Below are 21,721 nucleotides of genomic sequence, written 5' to 3' on the forward strand. Positions count from 1 at the left end.
AAAACTGGATACGAGGGTCATGCACATTAAACTGAATTACATATAAACTGGATCATGTTCCATCCAGTTCTATAATGTCAGGTGCTAGAACAAGTATCAGTGCTAAATCTCACGGTTGCAGCCAACAATCTCGACAGAGGAAAATAATCTTGCATGTTTTTGCAAGTGAACATGTAAGAACATAAATTAGAATTGGGCTGATGCAAAATTCTTGATGTGTTGCAGACTTGGATGTTGTTGCTGTTTCAAAAGTGACAGACCAAATTCATGGAAGGTCGTACTTCACATTGCCGAGATAGAGACCACAAGAAGGAGCCATCGGACTTGCAGCGGTCACCGTCTTTGCATTCAAAATTCTTTCAACTACGCATCAGATCAACGAAGAGTAATTATTACGTTCTGAAATTTTACATCATGGCAAAATTCTTGGATAATTGTTTTTAATGAAATTACAGATATAGAAATGATGCAGACCATCGCTTATTGTCAGTTCTCCAGTTCCAACAGATTTTAGAACACCAACCATAAGCCTGACCTGCATGTTTCAATTAATGCCTTTCAAAACCATGAAACCTACAGAATAGGGGCTACGGCAAAATTTAAAAAGTCATTTGTTTCAGGGAGTCATTGAAAACCACATATAATGTTGACTTGTAGGGCAACAATGCTGCCCCAAGGCGTAGCACATATGGTGGGCGTATAACATTTTCTGGCGTAATGGCTAGGAGTCGATTCTAAAGAATTGATGACTTGAGATTTATCCCACCATACGCCTAACATTTGTTGTACCTGTATTTACCTCTCTCCATATCCGTGGGGCCGACACTAAAGGGCCTGTTAAAGTAACGAATTGACCTTTGTAGAGCAACAATGCCACAAAATTTTGACTTGAAATGCAAGTGCTCACACCAAATGTGAATGATTTGGATATGCCGTAGCAAATATGCATATCAGACTTAAATTTTTTTCTTCTAAGGTAAGAGACATATGAGGATCACACAAGACATGAGGATCACATACAAGACTCTAGTCTCTAAATTTCAGCCACCTATTCCGTAGTTTATCCTGTCAATGATAATTAGTATTCATAATAACTCTAAAATTGTTGTTCAAGGTGAAAATTTTCAGGTGGCTTGATTCTTGGTATTTGCTTGATCCGTACTAAAAAAACAATGATATACATAAACTACCCTTCCTAAAATCTGCCTCAAAATTATGACTAAGGACAGAAGACTTCATTTTGACTCACAAGTATCCCATTGCAACCTGTTGATTAGATGACCTGAATTCATCCCAGGCTAGGATGATCCGAAGTGATCCAATCAGTATCAAACATTAGTACCTTGACAGTATTCAAACATTATTGATCTTTAGGAGATTACCAACATATTCTGAGTACCTTTACAGTTTTTTTTACTTCATCACATAACAAAAATAAGACTTGCTGCCATAATTAACCAAGAAAACTAGAGCCAAAACTACAAAAAATAGTGTAAAACTAGAGGAAGATGATTAAATACTGAAAAATACAAAATACGCGAATGTGTTTAGAATAAACCTTGGCTCATACTGAATCCTAAAGAAACTCATACCGGAAAAGCCATGTCTACCAAGTATATCATGGAGCATGTACTTGAAAATGCCACCTTGGCTAGCAAAAAATGGTAGAAAGAAGTAGAATAAGCAGAATAGTAGTGCAAAAAAATACCAAACCTGGTGGTAAAGAAAAGAACGAGCTCTTGCTGCTATAACATAACAACGATGCCTCGGTTTTTGTCCAAATCCTTGATTGCATCCCTGCAAGCCCACCCAAGTGATGTCTAAGGAACTTGGAGGTGATCCATGGCCTGATTTCTCAGAATGAATGAGACATCCATCAGTTGATTCCAGCTGAGACCTCTCCAACAATGAAGGGAAGTGTAGTGAAGGAAATGTTTCTGTAATGCTAAGTTCATCCAAGGTTTTAATAGGAGATTTCGCCTGAGAATCAATAGACAATGATTTTAAAATAATAATTATAATAATAAAATTTCATTAATAATATAAAAAGCAGGAAACATGCAGTATATCCTTCTTTTCACTAAAACGTGATAAAAGAAGAAAGGGAAAACGTGATAAAAGAAGATAAATAAACTTTTGAAAGTCAGTCACTGAATGTTACAAAACAAAAAAAAAACTGATTCAAAGATCCTTTTTGGTCTTCAGGAAAACAATCTTTAGTGTTCTTATCAAAGTAGGCCAAATAATTGTGTCAGTTAGATATATATTGATGATTAAGGAGATGAGCTAACGAAGGCCATGCATTTTCATGCTGACTAAAATTGAAGGCAGGCCTTTCTGTGATTGAAGTGTCATAATTTGCAGAATGAGAATCCGTAAGTCATACAAATTCAATATGGGCTAACAAGGCAAAAGAGATCATGCTTTGCACGTCATCTAATTGAACCTTGATCTATCAATACGAGTACAAATTCTAAAAAAATTAACAAATCTATTAAGTTCACATTGTGATTGTTAAAAGACGTCCATATAACAATTGGTGAGGCAACAATACCTACAAAAGGCCCAACAATAAACAAAACAAGTTTTCTGTCATTTCTCTTTAAATATTGTACAAAAATTACCAACTACCATTTTGCTTGATCCTGCAAAACAATTGGTGAGGCATGAGAATTTAGGGTCATTTCAAAGAGAAGGTAACAATTCAATGCCATAGATGGATGGAGAGGCCGCAATCACCGGATCCAAACTCATTGACAAGATGGTAAAATCTAGAAGGGCGAAGTGAGGTTGCGCTAAAAAACAACATTCACATTGTAGCTACAAACAAATAACTTAATTTGATATGCATCAATAATACACTAAAGGAAATGATACAGATATTTAGATTATAAAGAAAGTTAAAGGTAGAATTTTAGTATGATGGATAAAGAAGAACCTGACAACCAGAAGCCCTAAAAGAGCTGAAATCATGAGACCCGACAAGGATTGTACATGCTTTCTGCATGGATAACAGTTATTAGAGAAAAAGGTATTACTGGATTTAAGTTTAGATGTAGTAATGAAATCAACCTTCATAGCAAGAATATCCAAGTCCTCAGATATATGCCAAGCACGGTCTTTCTCAAAAGTTGACAATGGCTCTGGTCCAGAGAACAACCGGTAATAGTATCTACAAAGAATTTTGTGTCTTAAGGTAGAATTCAGTCTATACATCAACATACAGAAAATGAGGCCAAAAATAAGTTGCATTCATAGTCTTGCAAGGAAGTATATATCAAATATTCAATTATTGCAACAGTGAATGAGATAGCATACCATACCATTGCACAGCTAAATTCACTGTGCAGAAAGCATGTACATGTAGTCAACCTTAAGGAACACAAACTAAGGAAATCTAGTGTCCAGCAATCTGAACAGGGAAGAAAATATCAAAGAAAGATTTAAACTTTACTTATATATTGGAAGACATTTTCAGGAACTGGAATCTGTGGTAATAGTTATCAGCCAACAAAAGAAACAGCTACAAGCAAAGGTTGGCCACTGATGTGCCAAACTACTAATGTATGCGTCAGATGTGCCACAGAAGACAGACACATATCCAGGGAGAAAAATAAGGAGTTCTACTGACGCAGGCACACAAGGAGAAGGGGAGAGACAGAGAGCAACAACAAATTTCATTAACCAAAAAGTGAGTAACAGAATCTGAAAAATTCCTACAGAACTTTGGGAATCACTTGTATTTTATTTTATATGATAAGTTATCATTCTGATTATTCTTCATGGCATTGACAATCAGTAGTAAAAGCAGTTGGGCTGAGGTCATGATATCAACAGCCAACAGAAACTAGAAATAATAAAGTTTAACACAATTAATGTTTTAATACTTTGACTTTAGCAGCTAACACATTTTCCATTCATGGACTTGTTGCAGGAGAAAATATGACTAGCAAAGGTGCAACTACATAAAACCCAAGATCAAGGACTTTTCAGCATTAGAGGAGCATAAGCAAAACAATGAGCTAGTTTTTGACGAACTGAAAATATAGATAGCAGGTTGTTTGATTGTGCAACATGTGATTGAAGCAATTAGCAAACAATGTGTTCATAAATTAAGCAACGTGCATAAGGTTTTTAGCATCAAGAAGCATGAGAATATTCAAATGAATCAACTGCACATATGAGTCCTTTTGACGCCGTAAACAAAATTTTTGCTTAGAAATGTTAATTTATCACTAGTCATCTCAAGTTCTGAAATCAGTAACTTTAATAAAATAAATGATGAGAAGCACATAATGGAACTTCACATTGAAGATATTTTCTGCTACCTACGTCCTCTCTAAGGCCTTGAATCTAGCATGGAAATCTGATGGAACACATCGAACATCAACTATCGATATGTCGCCTTCACATTTCTGTCATAAAAAAAAACATCTATGATTATTTCAATTATCAAAGTATCAACACTAATAGATTGCAAGAAATTAAGGGGGCGTTTGGTATGAGCATGGGAATGAGAATCGAAATGAGAATTATTGTATTGTGGAATGGGAATGGGTATGAGCATGGATATCACTCTTAAAAGCAATGTTTGGTTAGTTGCATACTTTCTATCGGAATAAATCAATATTTCCTTTTTTACCCTTAAAGGAAAATAAGAGAAAAAATTAGATGTAAGAGAAAGATGAATGTGAGAGAAAAATATGATGAGAGAGAATGATGAGAGAGACAGTATGATGAGAGAGAAAATGTGATGAGAAAAATGAAGAGAGAGAAAGTGTGATGAGAGAAAATGAGAAAAGAGAGTGTGATAGAAGAGAGCATGATGAGAGAAGATGAGAGATAAACTATGATGTGAAAGAAATTATGATGGGAGAGGATGAAGAGATAGAAAATGTAATGAGAAAAAATGAGGGAGGAGAGAGTGTGTGATGAGAGAGATTGAGGAGAGAGAAAGTATGATGAGAGAGAAAGTGTGATGAGAAAAAAAGAGAACAGTGAGTGTGATGGGAGAGATTGATAAGAGAGAAAGTATGATGAGAGAGAAAGTGTGTTGAGGAAAAAAAAGGAGGGAGTGTGACAAGAGAGATTGAGGAGAGAGAAAGTGTGATGAGAGCGAAAGTGTGATGAGAAAAAAAAAGAGAAAAGAGAGTGTGATGGGAGAGATTGAGTAAAGAGAAAGTATGATGAGAGAGAAAGTATGATGAAAAAAAGAAGGAAGAGAGTGTTATGGAAGAGATTGAGGAGAGAGAAAGTGCGATGAGAGAGAAAGTGTAATGAGAAAAAAGAGGAAAGAGAGTGTGATAGGAGAGAGAGTATGTGATAAAATGATGAAAGAGAAAATATGATGAGAGAGAAGTGATATGAAGAAAAAATAAATAAATAAATTTTGATATTTGATATTAAGGGAGAAAATTTTAGTTTTAGGTCAAGGGTATTTTTGGAATAAGAGAATATTTTGATTAATGAAAATAGGGTAATGACTCATTGAAGGGGAGGTACATGGGAATGAGTTATTATCCAATTTCAAGGATTCATTCCCTTATTTGTATTCCTATTCCTATAATCCAAACATTAACAATGACAATCAATGATTCTCATTCTCATTCCCCACTTTTATTCCCCTAAACCAAACGCCCCCTAAAGAAATATGAATCCAGATTAGTTCTCAGGAGCATAACATCGAAGTAAACACCAGCTCAAAATGTGAAAATATTAGATGCAGTATTTATCTTTTGCACATAAAAGCCCATGAGAACATGCAAAAGGTATGAAAAATTAAAGCCTATTACAACAGGTACAAATATGATTTTTCTGACATAGAAAACAGTCAAACCTGTAAAAAGTGGTTCATGGCACGCCTTACAACAGATGGTTCGTGTGGTGGTAACTGCAAAATGCAAAGTATGTCACATGAAATATCAATTTTATACCTTAGTAAAACAAGGCATATATAGATAGACATGTGCCATATAAACACAGATGAAAAAATAGTAACAACAGAAAACTGATGGATCTGATATCAAAAACATAAATGGAAAAGGACAATTATACTAGAGAGTAAAGATTACTGAACAATGTTTCTTTTAAAATGACTAGATTTGACTAAAAACAGATAAATTGTCCATTTCTAGTACGTAAATAACTCTGTAAATCACATACCACTTCTCCAGGCTTCCTTTTACTTATTCGCTCAACATCAACATGGCAAACATTGGATAATGCATGAACTCCAGCATCCTGGAAAAAAAGAAAGAGAAAATTTTTAACTCGCCTGATCCACTCGCAAAGTAAATTAATTTGACAACCAAGTATGCAAAATAACAATAGTGGTGAGACACACAACTACAGGTGAAGCTCAACTGATGAATGTGAAATTAAAAAATGTAATTTTTGGACTCCAGCAAGGCAAACATAGTTAGTCTCTCCTTGTAGAGTATTTATTGGCAATTAAATAATCCCACGGCAGGGCAAATGAAAGATACCTACCAGTTTCATAATGCACCATACTCTGCAGTCATTTTGTATGGTTTGATTTAGTGCAGCAATGCAGCACCAAAATCATAATGTTTCGTCTACCCATGCAACTTTGTAAAGACCCAAGTAAGAATTTGGTGTGAGTAGAGCAAGAGCCTACATGGAAACAATATTTATGCAACCCCACTATCTAGGACAATTTTTCATATTTTTTTCTCCACATAATGCATATGTATTAAAAATACTCGTACACTTGTATGTGACATCTAATGTGGTTTAACTTAAGTATTTAATATGCTAAGTACCATAATCTCTATCCATTATCCATCTTTGCCAAATGGTTGAGTGCATATCTTTGGTTTCTTCCTCTTTTTCTGTTTGATTTAGACTAAGTTACATAAGATAATTATCTTAAACTTTGGCCCATTTTGCATTTTATTTAAAACCTTTGCAATTAGCATTTGTATCTCTCACACTCACAATAGTGATGGTTTCTTCTCTTAATCATTGAACTAAGATTATGGATAAGTAAACTTTATAGTTTTTTATTTTTTATTTTGTGAGAACAACTAATTAATTGCAAAAAATTACAAAGCAATAAAATACCTAGCTGGTGCAAATTAAGTCCACTGTCGAAGTTGTTGCATCTATGGTTTAAAATCTCAAGCCGTATCTATGATTGAAACGATACGATTTTGGTATTGTTTAAATATAAAATATAATAACTAAAAATAAAATATTTAACATAAATATTTAAAAAATAAAAATATATAAGAAATATTTTTTAAAAAAAGAAAAAATATAGAGATAAATAAATAAATAAATAATGTATTATATATTTTTAGAATTAAAATAAATAAAATAGATAATTAATTAGATAATTTTATTAGGATTTAATTAACTTTTTTTTGATTATTTCTATCATGGTTAGGAGTTGATTAAAATAATTAACCTATATTTCAAATTAAAACCCTTGGCCCGCTCACGCTACCTCTTCGAAGGAGTCACACGACTCCTCCGTAGTATTTTTAAAAATATAATAACTAAAAATACAATATTTAAAAAAGAAAAAATAATTTTTTAAAAAAAGGAAAAAATGGAGATAAATAAATAAATAATTTTAAAATAAAATATATAATTAATTAGATAAATTTATTAGGATTTAATTAATCCTATTTAAATTATCTCAATCATAGCTACAAGTTGATTGAGATAATCAACTAAGTTATCAGATTTAATTAAAAAAAAATCTGCCCACTCTTGCGGGACCCAATGCTCGCGCGACCCCTTCGACGCAACCACTGGGGTCACGTGGCCCCTCCAGTGCAACTGCGGGTCTCGCGACCCCTCCAGAACCTAGCACGGCCATTGGATCGTGCGAGCCTTCCGGGGTGACCGTAGGGTCACGCGATGCCTCCACGGCTCCACGGCTGTCGCAGGGCCTGGTGTTGGGTTGTGCTGGTGCCCGTGGCAGAACAAAATGTTTCACTCGTTTTGACCAGCTCGGCGTGATATTTTAATCCATGGTTGCATCTTAATCAATTGCATTTGGGTGTCCTTTTTCTTGCAATTTCTTATTGTAAAGGATAGTGGACTAGATCCTAAATTAGCTAGTATAAAATCCTGGTAAGTAATAGGCCCACCTCTCACTACATTCTCTATGTTTACAAATCATTGTTTTTCGTTTTTTATATATGAGGCCCAAACTATTAATAAAGTGATACAATCTTGCATACCTAACAACAATTCAAATTTGCAAATCACAAGTTGGTGTATGTCTAGTTGGGAGCCACAATGACTCATGTGAAGAAAGGATGAAACTTATGCTAGTGAATGTTGAGAAGGTGGCGGTGGATATAGCAATGATAAATCTAGTACAAGCATGTTTTTGGAGGAGAGTCCAGATTCCATAGCAGAAATGGGGTTGGCTTCGACAGGAAGCACAGAGACAATGGCACTGCAATGTAACACAACCAAACGAGTTCCACTTGCAAATAGATTGATGGAAGAGAAGAGGGGGAAGCAGTGATAGTATTGTGAAGAAGACAGCAGTAGCCTTGTCGTGGGTGTTTACAAGGTGGGGTTGATGAGCAGATGGAGAACTCCACTAGACCTAGTGGGTGGAATCAAGTCGCCAAAGGAGAGTTGTTGGTGTTAGTGGGTGGGAGGAGGCTTGTGGGTGTTGGTAGCTGCATGTGTGAGATGGCGGATTGATGCAAATCAAGACAATCTCTACAATAGTGAGCAGGTTGGCTAGGGCACAAAGGCGAAGAAGGATGCCTAAACATAATCTAGGTGGGTTACAGGATGAGGAAGTGGAGGATGAATAAAAAAATTACTTTTCTACGAACTTATTTAGCACAATTAGAAAGGTTATAATTTTATGTGCCTCGACCATCATAAAATTACATGCCTCAATCTACATCTCACAAGAGAAAACAATTAAAGGACACAGAAGTTTTAGTAAATTGAAAGATATTGACATCTCAATAAGAGACAAGTTCTCTCTCTTCTCTAGTGGGAGAGAATGATGCCAAAAGAGTTTTCAGATTTGAAAGTCTTAAAGTAGAAAGTTTTAAAGTTTGATGGGCCATATAACTTGAGAATTAAATTCCCAAGTTGCTCAATCTAATAACTTGGAAACACCACCTAGTTAGATACTTGAATTTGTTGTTCTAAAACATTCATTTTCTTCAGTTCCATATTCCATTTTATAATAAACAAATGGGTCTTAATACATCAGAAGCATAGAGCAGAGATCATATTAGAAGAGAACCTTAACTTGTTAAGTCTATTTGAGGTGCTAAATAAAAGAGGTAGAAATAATTTCTACTCCCAAATTCCTAAACTAACCAAAAAGCATAAAGCAAATTACCGTTCGGCTAGAACAGGTTACTGAGACTGGCTGTCCAATAAATTTGTGAAAAGCTTCCTGCACACACACGCGCGCGCGCGCATTGCTCAGTGAGATGAAGTTTTCATGGGTGAAACCTGTATAGTGATAGAGAAGAAATACAATTTCCAGTTGCCATTTGGTACTCTACTAATCAAACCAGTATGTATCATATTATCATATTCCTTGTTTTATGGCAGTTGTTAAGTTGAGATGTAAACAGAAAACCAGCACACACACATTGCTCAGTGAGATGAAGTTTTCATGGGTGAAACTTGTATAGTGATAGAGAAGAAATACAATTTCCAGTTGCCATTTGGTACTCTATTAATCAAACCAGTATATATCATATTCCTTGTTTTATGGCAGTTGTTATGTTGAGATGTAAACAGAAAACCAGTTTCCAATTTTTACTGTCAATGTCTACTGGAGACTAAAACCCATTGTTAATTTCTACCAGCCAAGCAAAATTATACAAGACAACTGACAACAAAGTAATCTAGAATTAATGTCTGCACTAGTATTTTAGCATGGTATGTACGGTCAGACATATAAACGCCAAAAAGCAAGGGAAAATAATGTGGATAAAAAGGAAATTAGATACTGATGCAATAATTATCACCTAGATTGTCGAATCCCCATCTCAAAATGAAACAGGTAATAGCTCATTCGACATGTAATTATGTATTTTAAGTTTACAAAGGAAATAATAAGACTCATTTTCTTCCAATGTTTCCTTCCACTTAGTGTAATCAATTATGAATTTGTCCTCCAAATATTATAATCATCATATTATAATTCATCATATCCTAGTAACAATCAACATTTTTAGCAAATACAATTTTTTACTAAACTGAGCTAAACACTACAATGAAGATACAGATAGACAATTTGAATCTCAGTGCACCAATTAACCAGTAGAATCAGGTGAAATGATATGCAAGGCAATTAAAGCGAGTATGATATTAAAATAAAAATGCTTTGTTGCTTAGCTTGGTAGAATGCTTGAAGAACTTCTCGAGGTAATTTACATAGGCTCAGTTTGGGATTTACAGGAGATCAGTGAACTTATTTCTAAACATTCTCCCTTAAGCATATTTAACATATGTCATTTAGGTTTAGCAAAAGCAAAAACATACATATAGGTATTCGTTCTAACACATTTTCAGTAATGTGTCAATGCAAATAACAAAGAAGTTATTTTCAGACATCAAAAGTAAGTATGATGCTAAAATATATTGACCTAGCAAAATATGTATGAGACATAAATGTGTTGGTATCCATCTGCAAATTGGTGATATAAGTTGGACGATCTTCAATTTTAATTCCACATAACTGAAAAATATATCTTTGCACTAAAAAAAGCCCACTTAATTCTGTGGTAAACGCAAAAAAATCCCGTCATAACCTCTTGCCCCGTGATTACAAACATAATAGGAAGCAGAAAATTTTGAACTTTTTAATTGGAAGTAAATACTTATTGATATTAATCCATGAATCGCATAAGATGAACTTATCAAAAAACGATAAACGCGTAGCATTGAAGAGAGAACATATTCTCGTCCAATAACTGAGCCACTACTTTTGCTTCAAAAGGAGTGGCATCAAATGAGGTATTGCACGCAACTAACATAACCTCAAGGAGGCCAACAACGGTCCTGCAGTTGGGTTGCCTCTGGGATCCCGAGAACCGCGTTCCGATGTACTCCACCGCTATCAGGTACCTCTGGGCCTTTGAGTTGTGGCTCATCCCGTCGCCTCCTCCACCAGCTTCCTCTTCGGATCTTTGCTGCTTCGGCGGCTTCAGCAATTCCGAGGGCGAGTCGAGAGGTCGCTTTGGTTCTTTCGAGGAATTCAACGACGGCGTTGCTGAGCATAAATCACTGGAGTCGTCCACCATCTCTGCCACACTGCAAAACCGGCGATTTTCCTTCGAAGGGTTTATTAGGGAAGGGCTCGCTTGGCGTTTAATCGAGTCCGTCGGATGCACAGTACTCGGATCCGATGGATAGAGCTCGCAAACTCTGTTTTCGTTCGAGGACTTCACTTTTTAATATTTTTTAAAACTCAATTAATTTTAAATAACTGATTAAATAATAGTTATGAATCCTTAAAACTCAATTATTATGACTAAATCATGTTAATTATGCCTTGTAATTTTAATAACCCTAAAATGATTTTTCTTTCTCTACCCCACTAGTCGTATCTCCACCGTCCATATATTGCATGACGGTGATGGAGGGTAGAAAGCACTTCTGACTCAGCTGACTCTTCGCTGCCCGTCTCATTCGTACCCTAGGGTTTTGCGTTTTGAGGGTTTCCGACGACTGCCGCATTCATGGCGAAGCCTGGCAGAGCTCGGTCCCGATCCTCCCCGTCTCGGTCGTTCTCCGGCTCTGATTCCCGATCTCGATCTCGCTCTCGCTCCAGGTCACTCTCTTCGTCCTCCTCGCCCTCACGAAGTGTGAGCTCTCGGAGTCGGTCCCCTCCGCCGCAGAAGAGGTAAGTTGTTTCCATGATATATTTTTTTAGTGACTAGTTCTGGTAGATTTAGATTTTATATTAGATCTCGATGCTAGTCCAAAATGAAGTTTGCAACTTCCATTCGCTGGCTTTCAAATTTGAAATGGAGGTGCTTTCCCCCGTCATACACAAGCGTCCCATCAAAAATTGAAAGGAGGATGGTTTTTGGGTGGTGGTACCAGTGACATTAATTGTTCAAGTCCATCAAAAGTCTTAGTAGCGTATATTGATGCCTGTGACTTTCACAAAAAAAAAAAAATTACAAAGTAGCAGTTGCTAGAGCTTAATCGTGATATTGAATGAGTAGTTGCAGAGTAGAGTAGGGAAAAGGTAAATCTGCTCATTATTCCACCAAGAAAATGGCACTCGAAATGATTTTATTGCTATTGACCCAACTTCTTTAACAATCTGGTATCTAAATTTACATCTACTATGTATATGCCAAATTAATCAACATTATTTATATAACAAAATGAATGTAGAATTCACAAGTATTATGTGCTTACAATTACAATTATTTGTCAGTCGAGAGACCAATTTATAGTTTGCTTGTAAATAAGTCTCACTAGTATGAATCCTCTAAAGAAGAAAATGTGTCTGAAAAAGATATTATGAAATAAATTTGTCATGTCATCTTCCACATTATATATCAAAATTCTTAATAAAAGCAATTTTCTTAGTGAAACCACTTTAATGAATTATCTCGCTCTCCTTTTGTTGTATAGATACACAGTCGTACACTATTTTCCCATTACCTTTATTAGTATGATTGGTAATACTAGTATCCCCAGACTGAACTAAAATTAGTAAATCTATGTACTTGTGTTTTATTATTATTTTATTTTTAAATTTAATTTCTTCTTCAACTAATCTTCCTATTACTACAGGCCGAGTAATTCATTTTAGTTACTATTAAATTTTACTTGCTAAAAATTTATGAGCATGATCTCTTAGATGATTGACATGCTAACAAAACTTATTTAGTCTGTAACTTTTGTTTCTTATATCCTTTCATTTTGAGAGATTTTTTATTGATGCGGTAAAGATTCTTGCTTTGTTGTGTGCCCAATTAGTATATCTTGTTAATACAAAACGAAAAGAATGAGAAACAGGATAATTACTGTGGCTCCTAAATGTGCGTTAATACTTTGACAACATGGTTTCATCTTCTTCCTGTGATGAGGTTCATGATTGATTTTGTACTTTGACAATTTCCTAATATCTTATCCCTCTTTCTTGTTTGTGATAGAGCAGTTGTTTCCTCAACCTTCTGTCATTACCTTTGTAACTAATGCCTAATTTTTTAGCTGAACACATAAAGAGTAAATATTGCAATGTTTCCTTTGGATTATCATTGTTGTCAAAACTGGAGAAGCAGGTGTTTTGTGTACATTTTTCTGCCATATTTATGGATACCTAACAACTATAGGAGAGTGTAAACAACCTCACCTTATTGCTCTATAAAGAGTTTATATGTTTATAATTAAGATAATCATTGCACTTTTTATTTCATTTTCTCGTAATAACATGAAATCTGAGACAATTTGACTGAGTAAGCTGATGGTACTTGCAGAGAAATAAGATAATGGAAGTATGGGAATATAGAATATCAATTGAGCCATTGCATGATTCTTTTTCTGAACGTTGAGACAGCCCTTTTCTTCTATTTTCTCTTTAATATCATTTTGACATTTTCTAACTGTGTATACACATTGCTAGATGATCTAGAGCATGACATTGTCGATGGATCACATTGAATATGGATGAAATTACCTTTTGTAGTTGGTTCTTTGTATTTCATTGATTAATGTTCGTCCATTTATTTTTTTCACTTGTATATTTCTAGACGCACTTTTGATTTTTTTTTTTTTTTTATCCTTTGCATATGCTTTCAATATCCTTGTATCTGACCACAAATATTTGGAACTAACTTAGCTAGATCATTCTTTTAGTATGTTTGATTCAATTCTTTATGTATTTTAATACACTGATAATCACATTACTAGCTCTTAGATTTTGACCTCTTTCTATAAGGCATTTGTACACTCTGAAATAATGTCTTTCATGCATGGTGATTATCCTCTCAGTGGAACCACAGCTGTTAGAAGAGGTCGTTCGCTGACACCGCCATCTAAAAAAACTTCACCACCGCCTAAAAAAGCTTCACCGCTGCCCAAAAAAGCTTCACCACCGCCCAAAAAAGCTTCACCACCAAGGTATGATTCTACCTAGATTTCTTTTGATCCTTATGTTCATATAGTCCACTTTATGTATGTTTTGAATGATTGGCTAAATCTTATCCAGGATGGTTGGCAGTGGTGAACTGTCCTGAACCATGATTGCAATCTCTAAGACCTAGTAATTGTATAGATTAGGAACAGACAAAGATCTTGTCTTTATCAGGACATCCCTGGAATTATTCAATTTTACTGAGTCTGTGTAAAAGTTTGTCTCTTGTTAATTATGAATTTGTTGAGAACTGGCTCCAGGTGTAGTTTAATCCCTCTCAGTTTTTATTGGAATAATACAGGAATTAGATAGTATTCTGTAGATCTTCTCTCCTTACCATTATAACAATTATTTGGCTGGTATGTCTCAATGCTGCTATAAATTGGATGGTAAGAATCCCCCAGAAATCATCAAGTTCAAGTGTTGGAACTTTCGCTGTGTTTTCTTGTGGAGAAAAAGTAGATGAAGAAAAGAGGGGGCAGGAAAAGAATTTCCCTCTATTTATCTTTCCAAAGAAGAAGGGGAGCTTTGGCGCAACGATAAAGTTGTTGCCATGTGACCAAAAGGTCACGGGTTCGAATCTTGGAAATAGCCTCTTGTAAAAAGCAGGGTAAGGCTACGTACAATGGATCCTTCCCCGAGACTCCGCATGACGGGAGCTTCGTGCACCGGGCTGGTTTTTTTTTTTATCTTTTCAAAGAAGTGGGTAGGAGGGAGAGAATTTTCTCCCACTCTCTACTTTTTGGTTTCTTCCCAAATTGGTCAGAAGGCTATTGCAATCAACTAAAAGTTAATAATTAATTATAGTGGAAATTTTATTTTTTATTCTTTTGTAGAAAGTTTAAACAAAACCAAATTTACTTTCTCACCCTCTTTCTTTCTCTCAAAAGAAAGTTTTACTTTCTTACTGACTTGGACTTCTGTTTGGAGCCACCTCAATCTGTCATTTAGGTTTTCCACAAATTAAAGAATACTGATTTTGAATTAAACTTTCTGACTTCCAGTGATCTGTAGCTCTTAGAGTATTGCACAAGTTCCATGCACATACAAACACATTAACACAATGGTGAGTGCATGTAGTAAGTTCTATCTGAAGGTCTAATCTGTGCATGATCCTGATTCTTCATACAAGTAGATTTGAATGCGATGTGAAATGTATTCACAAGGAAGAAAAGTTTTGTTTCCTTCTAAATTTTGAATAAGATGATGTATTATAAACATACACATCTAAGAAAAAAAAACAAAAATCTAGCTTGTAATCTTTGCAATCTAGCTTGACAACTCTGTGACATAAGTTGCTATTTTCCTTTGTGAGAGAAAATAACTGGGCTAATTGGAGTTTGTTACTCTTCAGGAAAGCATCACCAGTACCTGAGTCTGTCGTTCTTCACATCGATCACTTATCTAGGAATGTCAATGAAGCTCATCTTAAAGAGATTTTCGGTGAGTTGATTTCATCTTCTCCATATAATCAACAAATCTTTTTGTTTCTTAAGAATACATGTCTGGATGGTACATATCAATTCCTTATATTAGTTAGTTTAACCTCTAACAATTGTGCAAAACATTTAGTTCAAGTTTTTTTGAACAAACTTATTGCCCCACTTAACTGCTTGACATAAAATGTATCATACATGCTATGCTTATTATGCCCATTTGTTTTGAAAGTTTCGTCCCTTTTGCTTCACCTATTGGCATTTGATAACATGCACATAGGTTATCTAGTGGTAGCTGAAAAATATAAGTAATGACATATAATGTTCTCATTGATGCTTGAATTTATCTGTTGTCAAGGGATGTGGTATTGTGAAGGATTTCTGGATCTAGTTGGCACTGACACAGCGCTAAAATATAAGCATTTATCTCGATGTATCTCAGATCTGAAAAAATCTTTTTTCATCAGCCTTGTTGATTTTGGTGGATATCCCATTGGCAAGAGCTTTGATTGTGTGATACTTATAAGATGGGGATTGCTTAGTAATGGAAGAAACAGAATTTTTGTATGTTATTTAGTCTAGAATTCTTTAGTTGAGCTTTCTTGTTTGCCCTGGATATACCTTCAACTTCATTAATTGACATGTAAAATTTGGTTCACATGACTTGCTTATTCATGTTACAACTATGTAAGCTTTCACCATAATCAACACATGTGGAAGAAGATTCTTACACCACATTTCTTTTCCAGGCAATTTTGGTGAGATAGTCAATGTAGAACTGGCAATGGATCGACTGGTAATTAATTTTATTGTCATTGTCGTGCTTTCAAAAGGGTTTGTGCTTTTCAATTTTCGCAGATGTAAGATTATATGCTATCCAGGTTAATCTTCCTCGTGGGTATGGATATGTTGAGTACAAGAAGAGAGTTGATGCTGAGAAGGCTCTTCTTTACATGGATGGGGTATGCCCTCAACTCTCTTTCTCTTTCCACTTGTATGCATATTACAAAGAGTATGTTTTATCTGGTTATGTTGCTTCTTGTGTTGCAGGGTCAAATTGATGGATGTATCACCCGGGTGAGATTTACACTTACACAACGCCAGAAAGCTTCTTCACCTATAAAGGTTGTGCCTACTGCTCCAAAGAAGGAAGCTCCACCTAAAGATAAAGTTGGTCCACCTGCAGAAAAAGATGTGCCCCCACAACCTAGGGAAAGTGAGCTTTTGCAACTTATAGACTTTCTTTCTTACTTCCACCGGACCTTTCCCATTTCTCTTTAATAAACTGTTACCTATTTCTGTGTGTTATTTTTATTTTGGCTTAGAGCAGATGCCATTCAGTTTGAGATTTCTCTTAACCACAACATTGTAAGTTAATCTTCTAATCATGAGTTATTCTTCTAGCTTCTCCAAGAAGGAAACCTCCCTCTCCACCACGGAGACGGTCCCCTCCAAACAGAAGAGTTGTTTCCCCTAGACGTCGCCCTGATTCCTCTCCACGTCGTCGTGTGGAATCTCCTGTTCGTAGACGAGTAGATTCTCCTGCAAATCGGCGCACTGAAACATCACCTCGACGAAGGCCACCTTCTCCTCCTAGAAGACGCTCTCCGTCACCACCTCGGAGGCATAGATCACCTGTTCGGTTAGTATATCATCTATATTTTTAGTTCCTCGTCATCATGTCAACTTTTTTTTTATATAATTGTCCTTGTTTATAGGATCTCTCCTAGAAGAGGACGTGGGAGCCCTATCCGTAAACGATCTCCTCTTCCACCTAGGAGGCGGTAAGTCAATGAAATTTGTTCACACTTGTTTAGATCAAACATAATACACTTATTGGTTAAACTTAACCATATAAACATGTGCCCTTTTTTTCTTCTTTCAACCAAATATCTTATGAAATTACTATAGGATATCCTACTTTTTGTCTAAATTAACAGCATAATTTGTTGCAACTTGAACCCCAATTTTTCTTTCCATCAAGAAATGAATGTAACCTTTTGAATGTTTATACAAGTTGAACAAGAACTTCCTCTCTTCAATTCTTCATTATTTTGTAATGTGAGGAACAATAATTTCTGCTTATCTTCACAAGATAGTCCGTTTATTTGGTATTCATTTCATGCTTGCTCTTGGAAAGTTCATTTTCATGCATAGCATTTTCTAAATGAGAGGCCTGAAATTTTAGCTACTCTTATGTGAGTGAGGTTGTTTATGCCTGATTAACTGTTTTGGCATATTTTTCATGTTTATTTCATAGAAGATTTGTTGATGAGATGCAGTTATTCTGCTACTTGACAAATATCATTGGTTGGGACAGTACCAGAAGAATCGGAGATGTGAGTTTCTCCCTTTGGAAGGAAGATGGGAGCTGAAGAAGATGGAAGGACAAACAGGAAGAAGAGAGGAAAAAGGATTTGGACCTTGTAGGAAGAGAAGAAGAATAATAAGTGCAATCAGAATCTAAGAGAATATTAGCAGTAGAGGGAGAGATGAAGGGAGTAGAATGAGAAAGTGGGAAGTTAAAACTGGAAATGAGAGCAGGGGAAGACCAAGAAGTGAAGTGAACAGAGAAGAAGAGGAAGATCCAAAAAGGAGAGGAGGAATAAAAAGAGGAAGGCTAAAAGGATGAAAAGTCGATCAATTAAATGTTATAACGGACAAAAATGTTGAGAGAACTACCAGGATAGTGAGACGTCAAAGGGAGAGAGAGTGGGAGAAGAGGGGACAACATCGGATAGCATTGGATAGATCCATTGTTTCCACCTGACATCCTTGCTTGATACAATAGACTCACTTGAATAAGAATTAGGCCAAAGGAAGCATCCTAAACAGCACCAATTAATACCCATATTAGCTATCTGTTCCCTAATACTTCAAGCCATCAACCATAAATCTCTTCCATGCCTTTTAAGAATAAGTCTCAAGTTGTCAGCTGTATCAATCCTGTCCCACCATTGAATCAACAGACATGGTAAGGATCCATATTTATACTATTTTTAACATTATTTTATGCTGTCTGCCAAGGTCTTAACACCATCCTCAACTTTTAACATTTAGGCTTGAGATTGGTATTGGTGGTTTTCCTTGCTTTTTAACATTGTTTTATTAATATGATTGGCACTAACGATGCAATTACTGGAATTTTTGGAATTCCTTGGCATCCTAAATTGTATACAGGTGTAACTTCTGCCTGAACTCTAATCAAATTATTCAGGTTTTATTCTCCTTGCCCTTGTTGGCAGATATGGCAAGTTTTGTTAAAAGTTCGTACCAAGGAATTGATCCATACACCATATTTTACAAGATGTTATATAATTACTGAAAACTTGTATAAAGAGGCTACATATTGTACTCAACAAACATAAAATTATCTGATAAGGAAAAGGAAATATTCCATAAATAATATGCTGACATGCTCTAAATTATATATTTTTTTATTGCTTTATATATAGAATTTTGTGACAATTAAAGGCTTAAAAGTATTGTGTTAGCTTATGATCATTTCCTCGATGGAATTGCTTGTTTTAGATCACCTCCTAGGCGAGCAAGGAGCCCACCAAGGAGGTCACCTCCTCCGCCTCGACATCGTAGCCGTTCGCCAATGAGGAGACCTCTACGTTCTAATTCTAGATCAATATCTCCTCGCAGGTACTGGCAGTGCTTTCCCCTTAACCTTTCTGAACTTGCATGTATGAACCCTCTTAGTCTTCATTGCTAATTTACAATTCCACCATTTTCTTTCCTGCTTGTGTAAAAATATATCTTTATGCTTTTAATATCTTTATGCTCTTGATTGAATCTCTTGAAATAATTTAAGGTATGCCATCTTTTGGCCAGTATGAAAATTTTTTGGACACTTCTTCAATATTTAGTTGGCTATTTTGTTTATCTTATAAAAATGAATCTTTGCTAATTCCATATCCTTCTCCAATGTTCATAGTGTTAGACTAGGGTAGCTGAGTTGATTGGACCTACAATTTTGGTAGGACATTTTCATAGGCTATGTTAAGCTTCACCCTAGTATCACTAGATGGAGGAATTAATATCCACGAGTAATTTATGGCGACCTTAACATGCAAGAATTCTAGGCCCTTCAACTAAATAATTTGTTTTGTTGTTTTGATGTTGGGTCCATTTTTTTCCCACATATACTTCAAAGAGTTTGTCTCCATATATGGAGTGTATTTGCTTCTCTACTAATGGAGATCTTTCTCAAATTAGGGGTCGTGCTCCTCCACCAAGACGGGGCAATTCAGAATCGTCATACTCTGGATCTCCTAGTCCTCGCAAGGTATTTAACACCGTGTTGTGTACACACTTGCGTTAAACCCTGTTGCATCCTTTTTCTTCAGGATACCACACCACCCACAAATCTAACTTCTGCTTTCCAGGGTGCTCGAAGGATATCAAGAAGTCGCAGTCCTAGAAGGTAAATTGTTTTCACAATTGTACTTTCACCATCAATTTTGTCCACATTAGAATAATGAAAATGACAGGGTAACTTAAATTTACTTACCTAATGATGAATATAGTTTTTTCCTTGCATTTCCCCCCAAAACTGAAAACTTAGTGAAAATATGATATTTTGTTTACCAATTAACATTAAGAATTGATTGTGACATGTTAGGCCTGTTAGAGGAAGAAGCAGCAGCAACAGCAGGAGCAGCAGCTCCCCTCCGCCGAGAGGTAAGTAACCACTTATTGCAGGGACAGTTTGCTACACTGAATGCTGAAACAATGTATCTGAGATGTGTTGAGCAAGGTTCGACCAGTAGTGATCATGCACTTGTAGACGATTCATGGGGCACTTTCTTAGAAACAGTTTGAATATCTAGTTACTGAAGAGATTGTTGTAGTAATACTTCTATGAATTTGTCATTTAAAACTAGCGTTGCAGTGAATTGTCTAGGTGTTAATGCAGACAAGTTTGCATCGATGGTAATCTAGTGGGAAGGAAGAGATAAGATTCATGTGGTTGATGATGGCTATACTGTTTGATGATATCCTAGATGATTTTCCAATTTACTTTTCAATACCTTGGTGTTCATTTTTTTTCACTGGTATAGTACACTGGTAAAAATTTTATTGCAATTACATAATGCTGGGATGGAGGGTTACACAAGTGACAAGTTGACCTAACCCTTGGCTGGGTCCTAATTGGATCCGGCTCATCCTCATAACTGGGTCAACAGATTAGGTATTCGTTTACTCGGTTCCCAGCCCGAACTGTAAGCTGGGCCAGTTAGGATTTCAGCTCAAATTAAGTACTACGATTATAGCTCAATTTAATAATTTCGGATTTCTTAGCCCACAATTCTGGTCTCTTCTTGGTTCATATACACTTTGAATGTTCACAATACCTGGTCCTTCCGGTCCTTACACACTTTACTACTGTTTTATTTAGTAAATTTATTTAAAATAAATAAAAATTTAAAATATCTTAATTTCGTACTAAATTATAATTTTTTAGTATTTTTTTATCTTATAAATATTAAGAAAAAAATCTTTTTAAATATATTTATATGGTTTAAAATAATAAAAAAATATAATTTATGCATGGAATCATTTTTACTTTTCTTTTGTTTTTAAAATGATATCCAAAGTGTATAAATAGGGATAGGAGGAGACCGAATTAACAATTGAATCGGTGTGTTTTTGTTTTTGTTTTTATTTTTAAATTTTTTTATTTCTACTAAACGTTGAAATCGATTATATATATTATCTTAGTTAATTATTTAATAACTAATTAATATTTTTTTTTATATATTATTATTCTTAATAATTAGATGAAGATATTTATTTGTTTGTTAATTAATTTACAATCGTTTATCAATAAATAATTTTATATATTAATTAATTAATTAATATTTTTTTATTATATAATTATTTTTAATAAGCCCAATAACATCCGGTTCTAGTAAATAATTTTATAAATTTATAATTTTTAAAATGTTTAATATAATAATCTTAAATTATGATGCACCTTATATGAATTGTGAATCGATCATTTTAAATCGAGAATTATGGATAGACTTCTTAGGAACTATCGATTTGTCAGGTCTAGAATTAACGGAATGTTCTCTATTTAAATCCGCTATGATTCAAAAGTTATTTGTTCATAAGTCATTAGCTCGACCAAAATGTTTCCCCAATAATTGGA

At 35.1% G+C, this 21,721-nt stretch overlaps 2 protein-coding genes across 2 annotated transcripts; one reads left to right on the plus strand and one right to left on the minus strand.

The window, feature by feature from the left end:
- LOC122049323 (tRNA pseudouridine synthase A-like) lies at positions 1-11,311 on the minus strand. The gene is made up of 10 exons (XM_042610721.1): positions 11,007-11,311; positions 9,353-9,409; positions 6,163-6,240; positions 5,837-5,890; positions 4,333-4,415; positions 3,073-3,172; positions 2,939-3,001; positions 1,714-1,980; positions 475-535; positions 1-363 (listed from the first exon to the last, which is right to left on the minus strand). The coding sequence occupies exons 1-10, from the start codon at positions 11,268-11,270 to the stop codon at positions 266-268; spliced, it is 1,125 nt and encodes a 374-aa protein (XP_042466655.1). The 5' UTR covers positions 11,271-11,311; the 3' UTR covers positions 1-265.
- A 307-nt stretch (positions 11,312-11,618) lies between these two features.
- Positions 11,619-20,594, plus strand: LOC122049334 (serine/arginine-rich splicing factor SR45-like). Its single transcript, XM_042610730.1, has 12 exons — positions 11,619-11,872; positions 13,981-14,109; positions 15,477-15,565; positions 16,308-16,354; positions 16,440-16,520; positions 16,609-16,774; positions 16,963-17,200; positions 17,277-17,342; positions 19,090-19,209; positions 19,783-19,852; positions 19,953-19,990; positions 20,189-20,594. The coding sequence occupies exons 1-12, from the start codon at positions 11,709-11,711 to the stop codon at positions 20,253-20,255; spliced, it is 1,275 nt and encodes a 424-aa protein (XP_042466664.1). The 5' UTR covers positions 11,619-11,708; the 3' UTR covers positions 20,256-20,594.
- Positions 20,595-21,721: the final 1,127 nt, after the last annotated feature.

This window comes from Zingiber officinale, chromosome 1B (genome assembly GCF_018446385.1).
Source record: "Zingiber officinale cultivar Zhangliang chromosome 1B, Zo_v1.1, whole genome shotgun sequence".
In the NCBI taxonomy this organism is placed as follows: Eukaryota; Viridiplantae; Streptophyta; class Magnoliopsida; order Zingiberales; family Zingiberaceae; genus Zingiber; species Zingiber officinale.

What these genes read in the sequence shown, in the direction of transcription:
- LOC122049323 (XM_042610721.1), bottom strand. Translation starts at nt 11,270, where the DNA reads ATGGTGGACGACTCCAGTGATTTATGCTCAGCAACGCCGTCGTTGAAT. An exon ending in TTCAAGGCCTTAGAGAGGAC is followed by an intron (nt 3,173 to 4,332) that starts GTAGGTAGCAGA and finishes AATTCTTTGTAG; the next exon opens with ATACTATTACCGGTTGTTCT. An exon ending in GTTCTTTTCTTTACCACCAG is followed by an intron (nt 536 to 1,713) that starts GTTTGGTATTTT and finishes TGAAACATGCAG; the next exon opens with GTCAGGCTTATGGTTGGTGT.
- LOC122049334 (XM_042610730.1), top strand. Translation starts at nt 11,709, where the DNA reads ATGGCGAAGCCTGGCAGAGCTCGGTCCCGATCCTCCCCGTCTCGGTCG. An exon ending in CCTCTTCCACCTAGGAGGCG is followed by an intron (nt 17,343 to 19,089) that starts GTAAGTCAATGA and finishes TGCTTGTTTTAG; the next exon opens with ATCACCTCCTAGGCGAGCAA. An exon ending in AGATCAATATCTCCTCGCAG is followed by an intron (nt 19,210 to 19,782) that starts GTACTGGCAGTG and finishes TTCTCAAATTAG; the next exon opens with GGGTCGTGCTCCTCCACCAA.